Here is a 13,437-nt window from a genome sequence, read left to right on the forward strand (position 1 = left end):
GATTACAAGGTTTCTCTAAGTGTTCTCCAGGGCCACCATCACAATGCAGATTCCCGGGCCCCGTTCCAGACCTGCTGAATCAGAATGGGAGGAAGCCGGGAATCTGGCGCGCACCAGCCGCCTTCCCCAATTCTCAGACACCAGAGAGCCGTAGAACCACAGTATCGGAACGTGAGGGTGGGAAACCCTGCGCTGCTTTCTCGGCAGTCCTCTTCCCAAACGAGCTAACTGAAGTCAAGAGGGCGTCCCTGCGGGTTTAGAGCGAGGACAGGGAGTCCAGATCTGGGCACACCCCACCCCGGCCGCCTGCACCCCTCGGACCCCGCACACACCAGCCCGGCTCGCTCGCCCGGCCCTGGAACCCTCAGGGCGGGCCACTCAGCTCGCGGGCTGCTTTCAAGCTGGGGGACGGGGGCGGCGGGCGCTTCGCCATTGGCCGCGGCGCGAAGGCCGCCTCCCCATTGGCCAGGGCGGCGGCCCCGCCCCCGCCGGGGCGGCCTCGTGATTGGCCCCTCCCCGGCTATAAGGCGGCGGCCGGCGGGGCCGTGGGAGCGCGCGGGAGCGCACGGCGGGGCGCGGCAGACGCCGGGACGCGGCGCACGGAGGGACGCGGCCCCGCGCCCATGGCGTTCGCGCTGCTGCGCCCCGTCGGTGCGCACGTGCTGTACCCGGACGTGCGGCTGCTGAGCGAGGACGAGGAGAACCGCAGCGAGAGCGACGCGTCCGATCAGTCGTTCGGCTGCTGCGAGGGCCTGGAGGCGGCGCGGCGCGGCCCGGGCCCCGGGGGCGGGCGGCGGGCGAGCGGCGGCGGCGGCGGCGGCGGCGCGGGCCCGGTGGTGGTGGTGCGACAGCGGCAGGCGGCCAACGCGCGGGAGCGGGACCGCACGCAGAGCGTGAACACGGCTTTCACGGCGCTGCGCACGCTCATCCCCACCGAGCCGGTGGACCGCAAGCTGTCTAAGATCGAGACGCTGCGCCTGGCGTCCAGCTACATCGCGCACCTGGCCAACGTGCTGCTGCTGGGCGACGCGGCCGACGACGGGCAGCCGTGCTTCCGCGCGGCCGGCAGTGCCAAGAGCGCGGTCCCCGCCGCCCCCGACGGCGGCCGCCAGCCCCGCTCCATCTGCACCTTCTGCCTCAGCAACCAGCGCAAAGGGGTGAGTGCGCGGAGCCTCGAGACCCGCGCCGCGGGGTCAGGGGTCGGCGGGGGACGGGGCCTCCCAGGGAAGCCGAAGAGCAGCAGAGGCGCCGGTGAAGCGAGGGCGAAGCCACAGGAAGTTCGGCGGGGGCTGGGGCGCTCCCAGCCCAGGGTTTGGTGTGCCACGGAGCCACCCGCCCAAAGCCCCCCCACCAGAAGTGGGGCAGGGGAGCCCAGGGAACGGAGATTGCTCGCCGGAGCTGTGCTGGGAAAGAGTGTGAGGAAGTAGTTGGAAAGGCCATCCATCGCCCTATTAAGCGCTTCCCATGCGCGACGTGCGTTCCTCCTCCTTTCTTTTACACTCGCAAGAACTCTCTGGCAGGTACTTGTTCTGCCCGGTGTATCACTGATGAGGACCTGAGGCTCAGGGGGGTGTGCTCACATGCTCACAGGTGCTCACAGGGAAGCCAGAACGCACGTTCTTTTCTTTCTTTTCTTTTCTTTTCTTTTCTTTTTTTTCTTTTCTTTTCTTTTCTTTTCTTTTCTTTTCTTTTCTTTTCTTTTCTTTTCTTTCTTTTTTTAAAGATTTTCTTTATTCACGAGAGACACACGGAGAGAGGCAGACACAGGCAGAGGGAGAAGCGGCTTCCTCCAAGGAGCCTGATGCAGGACTTGATCCCAGGACCCAGGAATTAAGACCTGAGCCAAAGGCAGATGCTCAACTACTGGGCCACCCAGGTGCTCCCAGAATGCAGGTTCTGTTGCTTGTTGGTTGGCGTTGCCCTGAACTACCCCTACCAGTAAAATAATTGTCCCCCATCCTGAGACTTGACCCAAGGGCAGGAGACTGGGAAGAAAGAGACACATATCCCCAGCTGAAAGTCTGAGGTAGCCAGCTAATGGGCAGTAGGGGTCTCCTACTGCTCCATTAAGAAGATAGTCTCCCCAAAAGGGATGGAGTGTGGGGGCGAGATCACTGTTGAGTCAGCTGGAAGGAGCTGGAGTTGAACTCCTGTGGTGTGTCCCAGATGAGGATGAGAACCAGCCTGGTAGGGGGCGGATGGGGCTGAGTAGCTGCAAAGGTTGCAAGGGGGCTCTCCTGGTTGGAAGCTGGTTCTTCTGCCTGGACCCCAAGGAGCCTGCTTCATCCCCGACCTTTCCCTCTCTGTCCTGGCCTTCTCTTACAGTAAGGAACCTCTTTGGATTGTAGCAGCTGGCATTTATACCTGGAGATAGAGACTGGGAGAGTCCCTGACTGACCTACAGCCTTTTGGAAAGTGAAAGGGCACAGGGGATGACCATCAGGTCTCTGAGTCCCCTATTCTTTGGTTTTTACAGCTGTCTAGGCCCCCTGCTTCACTCTGTCCTGGGGAAGCCTCTGTGTCCTGACCTCAGACCACCCTCTTCTGACTCATCAGACTCCCAGCCTGGCCTCTCACCCCCATGGCTGCTTCAGATTCCGAGTCAGTCGTCTTAGGCTCTCTGTCTGACTCGTTCGCTGCCCCTCCCAGCTGCGGGCCCTGGCCAGTGTTCCAGGCGGGGGTGGGGGGTGAGGGCAGGTGGGCCTTCAGGCATCCAGCTTGGGATGTGAAGGCTGGCCTGGCCCTCAACGATAGCCCTCTCACTGCCCTTCACCTGTTCCTTCAGTTCATCCAACCTTATCTTCCCTATGGTCACCTTTTGTTTGCTCTGAGAACATTTCCAGAGAAACAGGTTGTAGGTCTCCACCCACCACGGTCAGGAGCTCCTAGTGCAATGCCAGGGCCAGGGCAGGAGGATGGGGATGAAGACTAGGATGCTGCACTCTCATGGCGGGAGGACTGTCAGAGCCCAGAGGAAGCCCCTAGCCAGGGACTGCATTCCTGACAGATGCTTGGGAACAGAGACAGGCAGATAAGTGGGTAGAGAAAGGTGTTCTAGGAGCAGGGCACCACAAGAGTTGGCATCAGGAAACATGATGTAGAGAAGGAAAGGGGAAGATGGGGAAGGTGGCAGAGCACAGAGGGGATACAGTCTTGACGGGCACTGATTTCCTGTGCTAAGCACTCTTCACCCATTCTGGTCAAAACCCCTCAGCGGCAGTGGGAGAAAGACGTGCTCTGGTGAACCCCACCTGCTGAGAGGTGCTGTCACTGGTCCAGAGACGCTGTCCATGATGAAGTGAGGGCTCGAACTCAGGCCTGCCCGACTGGGAAGTGGGAAAGGTTATTGGCGGGGAGGGCAGGCGGAGGTGGCGGTGGGGAGCTGTACCTGCAGGCCTGGGGAAGTTGTGTCTACCCTGCGCCCCTACCAACAGTGGTGTGGGGGTGGGGCAGGGGGTTCTCTGCTGGTTGCAGCCTGTCCCATGGATCACAGGGACTTAGTCGCCTAGGTCTGGCTCTTTCCCCGTGATCCGTCTACAGGACCAAGAACCTAGCCAAATTTGGCTGCAGAAGCCATGCTCACCCCCACAGGCTCCTCTGGGAGTAGGCGAGGGGGGTGATCCTGGCCAGCTCCGGCCCCTCGAAGACTCAACTGAAAGAAAATTGACTCTCTCATGGAGTAACTGCGGGGGCTCCCTTCTGAGCTTTGGGGGCCCGGAGAGCTCCAAGGCCTGGACTCTACTGCTTTATTCTGAGCCACCACTTCCCTCCCACGCGGCTGGCCTGAGGACAGGGTCATCAGGGACCACCAGGCAATCTGTAGTATCTTTCTGTTTGAGGAGGGGTTAAGTGTGGTCCTCTGTGGTAGAAATAGCAAGTGGGAAGGACGCCTGGGTGGCTCAGCGGTTGAGTATCTGCCTGCGGCTCGGGTCGTGATCCCAGGGTCCTGGGATCGAGTCCCACATCAGTCTTCCCACGGGAGCTTGCGTCTCCCTCGGTCTATGTTTCTGCTTCTCTCTCTGTCTCGTGAATCAATAAATAAAATCTTTTAAAAAGAAAGAAAGAGAAAAAGAAAGAAAACAGCAAGTGGGAGATGGAAGGGGGATTCTGGTCTCTGCCATTTCCCGCTTTGTCAGCTGGGGGTGGAGTTGGATAGGATCATCTTGTAAGGCCCTCCCCAGTTGGTATACATGGCTCAGGAGCAGATGTGGCACAGAGCATGATGTGGCAAGGAGGTACCATTACCTGATGATGCTGATGATAATTCTGTGAACATCTGTGAACGCTGACTATGCCTGATGCTACACTAAGGACTTTACCTATGTGAATGCATATAATCCTCCCAGTAACTCCACTTTGCACAGAGGGAGACAGGCTCAGTGGGATGAAGTCACCTGCCTGAGGTCCAACAGGTAGTCCATGGCAAAGCAGGGATCGAAGCCTAGATCTGTCTCACTCAAGCCCAACTCCTAATCATGGTGCCTCTCAGAGCCCTGGGCACTGAGTTCCTCGGGGACAGAGAAGCTGGGGCCTAGACGGGGCCCCTTCTAAGTGCTTTTGGCAGTCTGCAGGCCTCTTTCACAGCTGCATCTGAAATAGACTGCACCTTGGGGTGGCAGTAGAATCATTTTGTCCCCATTTCATAGACGAGAACACTGAAGCTTAGGGAAGTGAACAGTCCCAGCATTGGCATGAGAGCAGGGTCTCCTGATGACTGCTAGACTTGGGGAAGAGGTGGCTCCCCCTGTCCCTGAGGGCATAGAGTAAAAGAGTGGAAAGCTGGTATTTTATCCTCGACACTACACCCCCTTCCCCCATATCTGTCCCCCCTTCTCAGTCACTCCTGCCAGATTTGTCTGAGAAGCCTAAGCCCCAGGCTCTGCTGGGACTGTGGCCTCAGCCCTCAAAATAGCCCTGCCTGTGAATGAACACGTTGTCCCTGGGCCTGGAGAGCCTCGAGGGAGGCTGGGCTCACATCTGGATGGATCTGCCCCAACCTGGGCCCAGGGCGGAGGGGGCAGGGGGCAGAGCTCCCAGATGGTTGGCTATTTCTCTAGATGGCTGAGAAAGATGCCTGTCCTAGCATCTCCTAGCCAGGCTCACTGGGGTGAGTATTTACAGCAGGATTTCAGATACCAGCATGTCCTGGAAGCAAACAGACTGTTGGACGACATGGATTTCTAGCCCAGCTTTTTTACCTACTGGCTGGGTGCCTCTGGGCCAGTCATTCAATAGCTGGAGGCCTCAACAGAGAGGGTGCTCTAATGTCTGTGACCTCACTGGCCACAGTGAGGATGATACCCCCATGTTAGACCTCAGAACACTGGTAGGGATGGTTAGGTGGCTTCAGGGGCTGCCACCATTAGCTCCTCTTCCGGTGGGCACCACTGATTCAAGCAGCATTAGTTGGCACCTGCTCCATGTCAGGCTTAGGGCTGCACCTGGGACTAAAGAGTGAAGAACATTTCCCTACCACTCCCTCAGCTCCCAGCCTGGTGGGGGAACGAAAAGAGACTCCATCTTCCCCTTCTAAGTTTTCTCCTGTTGAAATGTCCCTGGGGGATCCCTGGGTGGTGCAGCGGTTTGGCGCCTGCCTTTGGCCCAGGGCGCGATCCTGGAGCCCCGGGATCGAATCCCATTTCGGGCTCCCGGTGCGTGGAGCCTGCTTCTCCCTCTGCCTATGTCTCTGCCTCTTTTTTTTTCTCTCTCTCTCTATGTGTGTGACTATCATAAATAAATACAAATTAAAAAAAAAAAAAAAAGAAAGAAATGTCCCTGGAAGTGCTGGGTAATGGCAGGAATAAAGAAACTTTCCCAGGGAGATGGGGCCAGTGAGCATATTCCTGGCAGAGAGAACACACTGAATGAAGACAGGGAGACCAGAAATCCTGGTTGATTTCTAGCCTCCCTGCCTTCCTCCCAACCCAATCCAAAGGTTGGTGAGCAAGCCACTGGGCATACAGTCAGGGAGTGGGGAGGACCCTGGTAGGGTTCATTTGTCTTGCCCTTTAATGTAAAATATTATGATTTTAAATGTATTGTTTTTTTTTTTTTTTGTATTGTTTGTTTTTTAAAGCAACAAGTTACATGGGGGAAGAAATGAAAAAGGTAAAAAAAGTAGATAGCATTAAAAAAGAAAAATAGCCTCCCTCCCACCTATCGTACCTCCTCCTCATGAAATCCCTCTCCTCTGAGGAAACCCATTAGCAATTTCCCACGTTCCCTTCTCTAGACGTCTCAGCACACAGGGACGTCCACTCAGTTCTTGCTTTTGTCCTTAAATGAAGTTATCTCTCCATCATTCCCTACCAGTCCTGAAGACTCTCTTCGGCCTTCTGCTCTGGAGAACTGTATTGTGTGGCGTGAATTTTTTTTTTTTTTTTTTTTTTTTTTTTTTTTAGATTTTATCTATTCATGAGAGACACTGAGAGAGAGAGGCAGAGACACAGGCAGAGGGACAAGCAGGCTCCATGCAGGGAGCCCGATGTGGGACTCGATCTCGGGACTCCAGAATCATGCCCTGGGCAGGCGCTTAACCGCTAAGCCACTCTGGCATCCTGTGGCTGTGATTTATTTATCAAGTCCCCTATTGCTGGACACAGAGATTAGTTCCAGTGTTCATGGTGACCTGATTGAACTTTCTCTTTCTTTCCTCTTGCAGGGTGGCCGTCGTGACCTGGGGGGCAGCTGCTTGAAGGTGAGGGGGGTGGCCCCCCTCCGAGTGCCGCGGAGATGAGCCTAGTCCCCTATGGCATTTGTTCCAAGCAGGACCCTGGAGAAGGAGGCCAGAGGTCAGCCACTGGTTGAACAGGGGAGAAGACCCCAGAGCCCAACCCAAACCACTTTCAAGTTGGGACCAGGGGGCAAGGGTCTGGGCCCATGACCCTGTGGGCAGGCTCCCTGGGACATCTCCACCGCACCCCAGAGAGCTGTGAGGACCCAGCCAGCCAGCCCCAGCCCTGGCTAGTCAGAGACAAGGCAGAGCTTTTGGAAAAACAAAGACTGTTGGTGACAGAGGATGTGTGCATATCTGTGAATGAGTGTGGGTGTGTGTGTGTGTGAGAGAGAGAGAGAGAGAGAGAATTGGTGGGTTTAAAATAAAGTATTTTTAAATAAAAGATGTTCCCAGCTGGAAAACAGGGGAAGGGGGAGCGTGAAGGAGGGACTTGGGACATCAGAGGCCCGAGGCAGCCCCTCTCCTAGACTCTACCACAGGTGCTGCCCTGCCCCCTGGAGGCTGTGAGGCTGGGGGAAGGCAGGAGGACCCACCTCAAGAAAAGATAAGCAGACTTCACAGTCGTCTTGAACAGCCGTTAGCTGTCTGGTGCAGTTGGTCAAGAAATCTGAATTTTATTTATTTTTGAGTAAGGAATATATTTATCCACATGGTTCAAACGTGAGAAGGTACAAGAGGAAATATGGTGAAACTTCCCTCCTTTATGTCCTCCAGCCACCAGCTCTCCCTGCAGGCAGCCTTAGCCACCAGATTTTGTAATCTGTCCCATTCCCTATGAATAACCAAACAAATACAGAAACATAAATACAAATATATATGTTAATTATATATATATATTTATATATATATATATTTATATATATATATATATGAACTTTCTTCCACTCTTTACACAAACAGTAGCATGTTGTCCTTTCTTTCTGCCCCTTGCATGTCTCTCTCTGACCTAGACTGGCTGTCGTCCTAAGTCAGCACACAAAGGTAAAGGGTAGCCGGCCAGTCCCTTTAGGGGCTGCATATTCCACTTGAACGTCCTGTACCATAACCCGTCCCTTATCTGTGTTTTCACAGACAGGGCTGTGTAGGCACGCCGTTTTGAAATGTGCTAACGAGATATTCTTGCCCCCGTTTTAACTGAGATGATTTGGAGGAGCAGAGAGACCCAGAGGCATGTGGCATGATGATGAGGTGAGGTCCATCCCTAAAGACTTCCCTTGCCCCAGAGATGCCTGGAGTGGAGTGCCAGTCCCCAGAGCCCCAGTGGCTCTCCAGCAGGCCTGCGAGGTGAGAGCTGGTGTTTCCCCATCTCATGGATTCAGCCAAGGTGGTGATGGGAACAGCTGGTTCGTGGAGCCAAGTGCACCTGGCTCTCCTGCTGGGACTGCCCCTGGGAGACCAGGATCAGAGAGGCTCAGGAGGTGGGAGGGAAGGAAAGGCAGAGAGAGGGGCCAGGTGAGGCAGCAGAGCCAGGCAACCACCCTTTCCTCAGGGCCCACTCAGGCCTATTTTAAAAACGTTCTTAACAAACCCTTTTAATTTGCATTTACTGACTGGTGCCAGGCCAGAGTCCATGCTTGTATCCACTCTGCTCTACCACCCTCTGCATTTGGCCTTTTGACTGAGCCTGAAGTGGGGCTGCCCATTTTGCAGATGAACAGATTACTGAGCACACACTCCATGCCAGGTGCTGTGCCAGACACTACAGTGGTGAACCAGACCCACCCTCATCTGCCTCGCAAACAAAAACCGAGGCCCCAGGAGAACGAGGGGGTCAGTCCAGGTTGGAGTGGCTGTGAAACCACCACATTTAACCTCTCTGGTATGTGAAGTGGAGGAAGGAGGGCCCCAAGGGGCTGAGGTCCAGCCTGGCAGCACTTTCCAAGCACCCTCTACCACGCTTTCCAGTGTTCCAGGGACACTGGGCTTGCCTATCCTGTCCCAGTATAGTCGTGCTTCCCCCTTGGGGAGCTAATTAGGAAAGTACATTGTACTCCCTGTGTCTGACCAGGGCCATGGCCAGGCAGCCCCTGGCAAAGCCGTAGGAAAGGACTGTGACTTCGTCAATGGCAGGAAACCCAGGAGTGGGGACAGAGCAGACACTTGGGTGCTCTGGGCTAGAGGCCCACTGCTGCCAGCAGATTGGCTGGGTGACCCCAGAGAAATTGCTCGACTTCTGCTCTGGGCCTCCTTGGGCCAGTCTCTAACCAGCAAGAATAGCTAGGACAGAATGATCATTATTTGGTTTGCCTGGTTAAAAAGTTTTTAATAGACCATTTATGCACAGGGTGGGTAAGTAATTCAGTACCTTCCTCAGTCTCTTCCCCGAAGGCAATGGCTGGGAACATTTTCCTGTGTGTTCCTCTAGAAGTGCTCTTTCCTGATTTCTAGTACTGAGAAAGCACAAGTTTCTTTGCTTATGTTTCTTCCATTGTAAAAAATATAAACGCTGCAAGACCCTAGAAATATCACACATCCCAAAGACGACCACAGTTAACGCTGTTATCCTACAGAGTTTTTGTAAAGCAGACACTGAAACAAGCATTTACAACATGCTAAGCTAAAACTTTCCCCCAAAGTGTAGCTTACATGCAGGAAAGTGTACCTGCTGGGAAGTGCACACAGCCCAACAGGTTTTCACAAGCTGCACACACTTGTGTACCCAGCGTGCAGACCAGGAAGTGCAATGAGAGCTTCGGGGAGCCCTTCTTGCTCTCCTCACACAGGGTTCACAGAGTCCTCAGTTCAAGAGATACAAGAGAATAAAGCATCAGTAACGTCACCCTTCCTTCCCAGCCACTCAGTTCCAGGTCTCCGAGGCAATTACTGTAAATCAGGGTCTTGAGGATTCCTGCAGGGACAGTCTCTACATACATGGGCAAGCCACATAAGCATTGTTTTCTCACATAAGTGGCAGCTTTGTACACATACCATTCTGCACACAAAAAAAATTTCCTTACCTCTTGGAAAGCCTTCAGAGTTCAGAGCTACTTCAGACCCGTTCACAGCTGCATAGCACTCTATCCCACGCACTTTGCAGATTATGGGCTTCCTTGAGCTTCGTTCCCAGGTAGTGTGATTAACATCCAAACCTTGGTGAGGGTTGCAAGGCTGGCCTGACACTTGTGACTCAGAACAGGCATAACCCCAGACCAGTACCTCCGGGGCCCATTTGCCCAACATCCCTGCCCCCAGTGTGCACGCTTCCCACCTTCCGGGCTGTTGGCCCAGCCAGGCTCCCCAAGGCTCCCTGAGAGAACCAGCTTGGAGCCAAGGGAGTAACAGGAGCTCACAGAGAAGAAACCAAGGGTTGAGATGACCAACTTCAGCCAGGCCACCAGGGACCATGAAGGGGAGGCTTAAATTTCAGGTCCCAGTCTCCACCCAAAACGTCTTAGACACTAGAAGCATCAGCGCAGGGGGATCCCTGGGTGGCGCAGTGGTTTAGTGCCTGCCTTTGGCCCAGGGCGTGATCCTGGAGACCCGGGATTGAATCCCATGTCGGGCTCCTGGTGCATGGAGCCTGCTTCTCCCTCTGCCTGTGTCTCTGCCTCTCTCTCTCTCTCTGTGTGACTATCATAAATAAATAAAAATTAAAAAAAAAAAAAAGAAGCATCAGCGCAAAAGCCATCTCCAAGGCCACCACTTCACAATGAGCTGACTGAGCCAATCCAGAGGAAGCATCCTGCCCCAGTGAGTTCCTGGCCCTACCGGACCACCAGGACCCCAGGTCCCCCTTGACACACAGTGCTCTCTTCCCTAATTTCACAGTTGGAAGTGGAAGACCTCAGAGGTCACCCCTGACAGTGAAGGACCCAAAGCCTGGAGAAGGACGGCAGGACAGCATTGGGCCACGGGTATGTAGTATTTGGATCTGAGCAGGACTGAGAACACATCGCCCCTTCCTTGAGCCAGTTCTCCACTGCACTAAGCTCCTGTCATTGGCTCAACCCCTTCCATTTTATGAGGTGCCTGTTAGATTAAAGAACACCACAAAACAATTCCAAAATGTGTGGTAGGTTCAGCAGGCTAACTTAGGCACCCGTGCACAGTCACAAGTTACAACACACTATCGTGAGAACATTACATAGAGGATTTACAAAAATCTCAATTTATGGGACATGCATGTAAAGTTGAATGTATCTCTTGTTACCGTATGTTTTACCTCATGTGGATATGATCTCAAAAGTTGAGACCTGGATGACAAAATGTAGGACATGACCTTGAACTGGAGCCGGTACTGCAGGGAGATATGCTATAGAAGACAGTTGACAAAATCAGGGTAAGAACAATAGATTGGATAAAAGTACTGCAGCAATGTTACACTTTCTGAATTTGCTAATTCAGCGTGGTAATGTAAGAGGATATCCCTGTGCTTAAGAAATACATCCTGAAGTATTATCGAGGGGTAGAGGAACATGATGTAGGGGACATATTCTGGAATGGTTCAGAAAAAAAAAAGTGTGAGCCAGAGAAGGATACAGAAAATGTGGCAAACTGCCCAAACTTGGTGAATCCAGGTAAAGGGTATATTGGAGTTCTCTGCAGCACTTTCACCTCTCTGGATGTTTGGAAGTGATTGCAGAACAGAAAGTTAGAAGAAAGTCGAGACTTTAGCCCACAAGGATGTGAGGCCAGCCAAATGGTCTCCTGGCCCCCTCTGACTCGCCCTTCAGCTGCTCCAACTGAAGGTAGAAAATGCCTCCGGTGGACCCAGGCATCATCCCTGCCCATGACTCTCAGGCCCGCATGCCCTTTGGGAGGCTAGGGTGGTCCCAGTCCCCAAGAACTCCTGCCACTGTGATTTATGTCCCTGTGAGCTTCAGCAGCTGTGAGCACAGGTCCTGCCCAGCAGCCTGCGGGGTGGGGGTGGGGGTGGGGGGGTGGTCAGCGTTTGCTTCTCAGCGTGTCTAATCCAGACCAGACTTGCACACCCCACGGGCCTGGGATCAGGCTCCCAGGGGGCCAGGGTCAGAGGGCAGGCCAGCAGGGCCTGGAAACCAGGGAGGTGCTGAGGGTGAACCGGCTGGAAAGCAGGAGCCCTGGCCTGGGCTAGCTTGGCGGCTGCTCCTGTGTGACCTGGGCTGGGTATCTTCCCCTCTCTGGGCCTTGGTTTTCCTCATCTCAGCAGTTGGCTAGTGGTGGACCAAAAGGGTTTTGTAGCTTGACAGATGGGCTTTGTCAGAGGGAAGGCTGGTAGAATTTAGGAGTTGTTTTTTAGTGCCCAGAGCCTCGAAGCTTGGAAAAATGCCTCACTTTTTGAAAGCCTACTCTGTGCCTGTTCTGGGTCTGTGCACTTTAAAATCAGTTAATCAATATAGCCTACTCAACAATCTGCACTATTATCACCCCACTTTGTAGATAAGAAACGGAGGTACAGGAAGGTTAAAGAATCTACTCAAGGGGCACCCGGGTGGCTCAGTGGTTGAGCGTCTGCCTTTGGCTCAGGTTGTGATCCCGGGGTCCTGGGATCAAGTCCCACATTGAGCTCCCCACAGGGAGCCTGCTTCTTTCTCTGCCTGTGTCTCTGCCTCTCTGTGTGTGTCTCTCACAAATAAATAAGTAAAATCTTTAAAAAATAATCAAGGTCACAGGGAAGCTGGTAAGTGAGTGCATTTGAACCAGGTGTCCTGGCTGCCCCACATAGCCTCATCAGGTGTGCGTCTGGTCCCATTGGACCCTAAGTGGACCTGGGCTTCCAGAGCAAGACAGAAAAGGGCAGCACACAGCCTAGGTTGTACCCATACTTTAGGGTGTCCAGAGGAGCCCAGGGCCCAGGCTGTACTGATGAAGTCAGAGTCTGGGGGTGGGTTACAGAGCCTGCATCTTCCACAGGCTCCCTGGCATTGCAGATGCTCCCAGAACTGGAGAGGCTCAAACACAGACTCCTATAGGCTCTCAGTGGAAGGGCCTCTGAAACTTATCTCCTTGGAGACTTTCAGGTCACCAGTGGGGAAACTGAGGCCCTGAGCAGGCAAGGTGCATCCCCAATGTCATACAATGAGTCAGAAATGAGCCAGAGCCAGATACCATGTGTCCCAGTCACTGTTTTCCTTGCCTGGTGACACATCCCAGAGCAGAGATAAGCATAAGAGGAAGTGACCTTGATGGGGCTCGCTTAATCTAGGTTCGTCATCCTCTTTTCTCAGTCTAAAAAACCGAGTCCAAGGCCTCCCAGCTAGGTGGTGGCATAGCCATGATGTGAATCCAGAGAGACTGGCTCTGGATCCCATGGTCTGAGCCACGGAGAGGAGGTAAAACTTGTCAGAAGGCATAGGATAGAGTTTGACATCATAGACCAGCTTTGGATGGATCAATCCGTTAGTCAGTCAACAAACATGTGTTTGCCCTGCTCTGTGGGCCACACAAGGCTCTAAGGATGATCAGAGAATAAGACGGCTGTGGTGCCCACCCTCGTGGAGGCCACAGTCTAAAAAAACAGGCTCTGAGCAAATAACAATGTGACAGGTGCTTCCAAGTCATGGGGTGCCTGTGTGTCTGGGAGAGAGTAGAGGAAACAGGGTGATGCTCTGAGGCCAGAGAAGGCTTTGCCAAGTGTGAGAGGCTCTGCAAAGTCGTCTAGCCCACCCTGCACCAGATGAGCAATGGGGTACCTGTGGCTCTCCCTGAACATAACCTGATTATCCCTGACACATCTCCCTGAGCACCCAGAGCAGCGCCGCCTCTGCGCTGGTGGTTCGAGC

General features: G+C 53.9%; 1 protein-coding gene across 1 annotated transcript; it reads left to right on the forward strand.

Annotated features, from left to right (window-relative positions):
- The first annotated feature begins 565 nt into the window (after nucleotides 1–565).
- On the forward strand, nucleotides 566–7,118 carry TCF15 (transcription factor 15). Its single transcript, XM_038571887.1, has 2 exons — nucleotides 566–1,157; nucleotides 6,662–7,118. Exons 1-2 carry the CDS (start codon nucleotides 624–626, stop codon nucleotides 6,734–6,736), a joined length of 609 nt encoding a protein of 202 aa, XP_038427815.1. The 5' UTR covers nucleotides 566–623; the 3' UTR covers nucleotides 6,737–7,118.
- Nucleotides 7,119–13,437: the final 6,319 nt, after the last annotated feature.

This window comes from Canis lupus, chromosome 24 (genome assembly GCF_011100685.1).
Source record: "Canis lupus familiaris isolate Mischka breed German Shepherd chromosome 24, alternate assembly UU_Cfam_GSD_1.0, whole genome shotgun sequence".
NCBI lineage: Eukaryota > Metazoa > Chordata > Mammalia > Carnivora > Canidae > Canis > Canis lupus.

What these genes read in the sequence shown, in the direction of transcription:
- TCF15 (XM_038571887.1), top strand. Translation starts at nt 624, where the DNA reads ATGGCGTTCGCGCTGCTGCGCCCCGTCGGTGCGCACGTGCTGTACCCG. An exon ending in TCAGCAACCAGCGCAAAGGG is followed by an intron (nt 1,158 to 6,661) that starts GTGAGTGCGCGG and finishes TTCCTCTTGCAG; the next exon opens with GGTGGCCGTCGTGACCTGGG.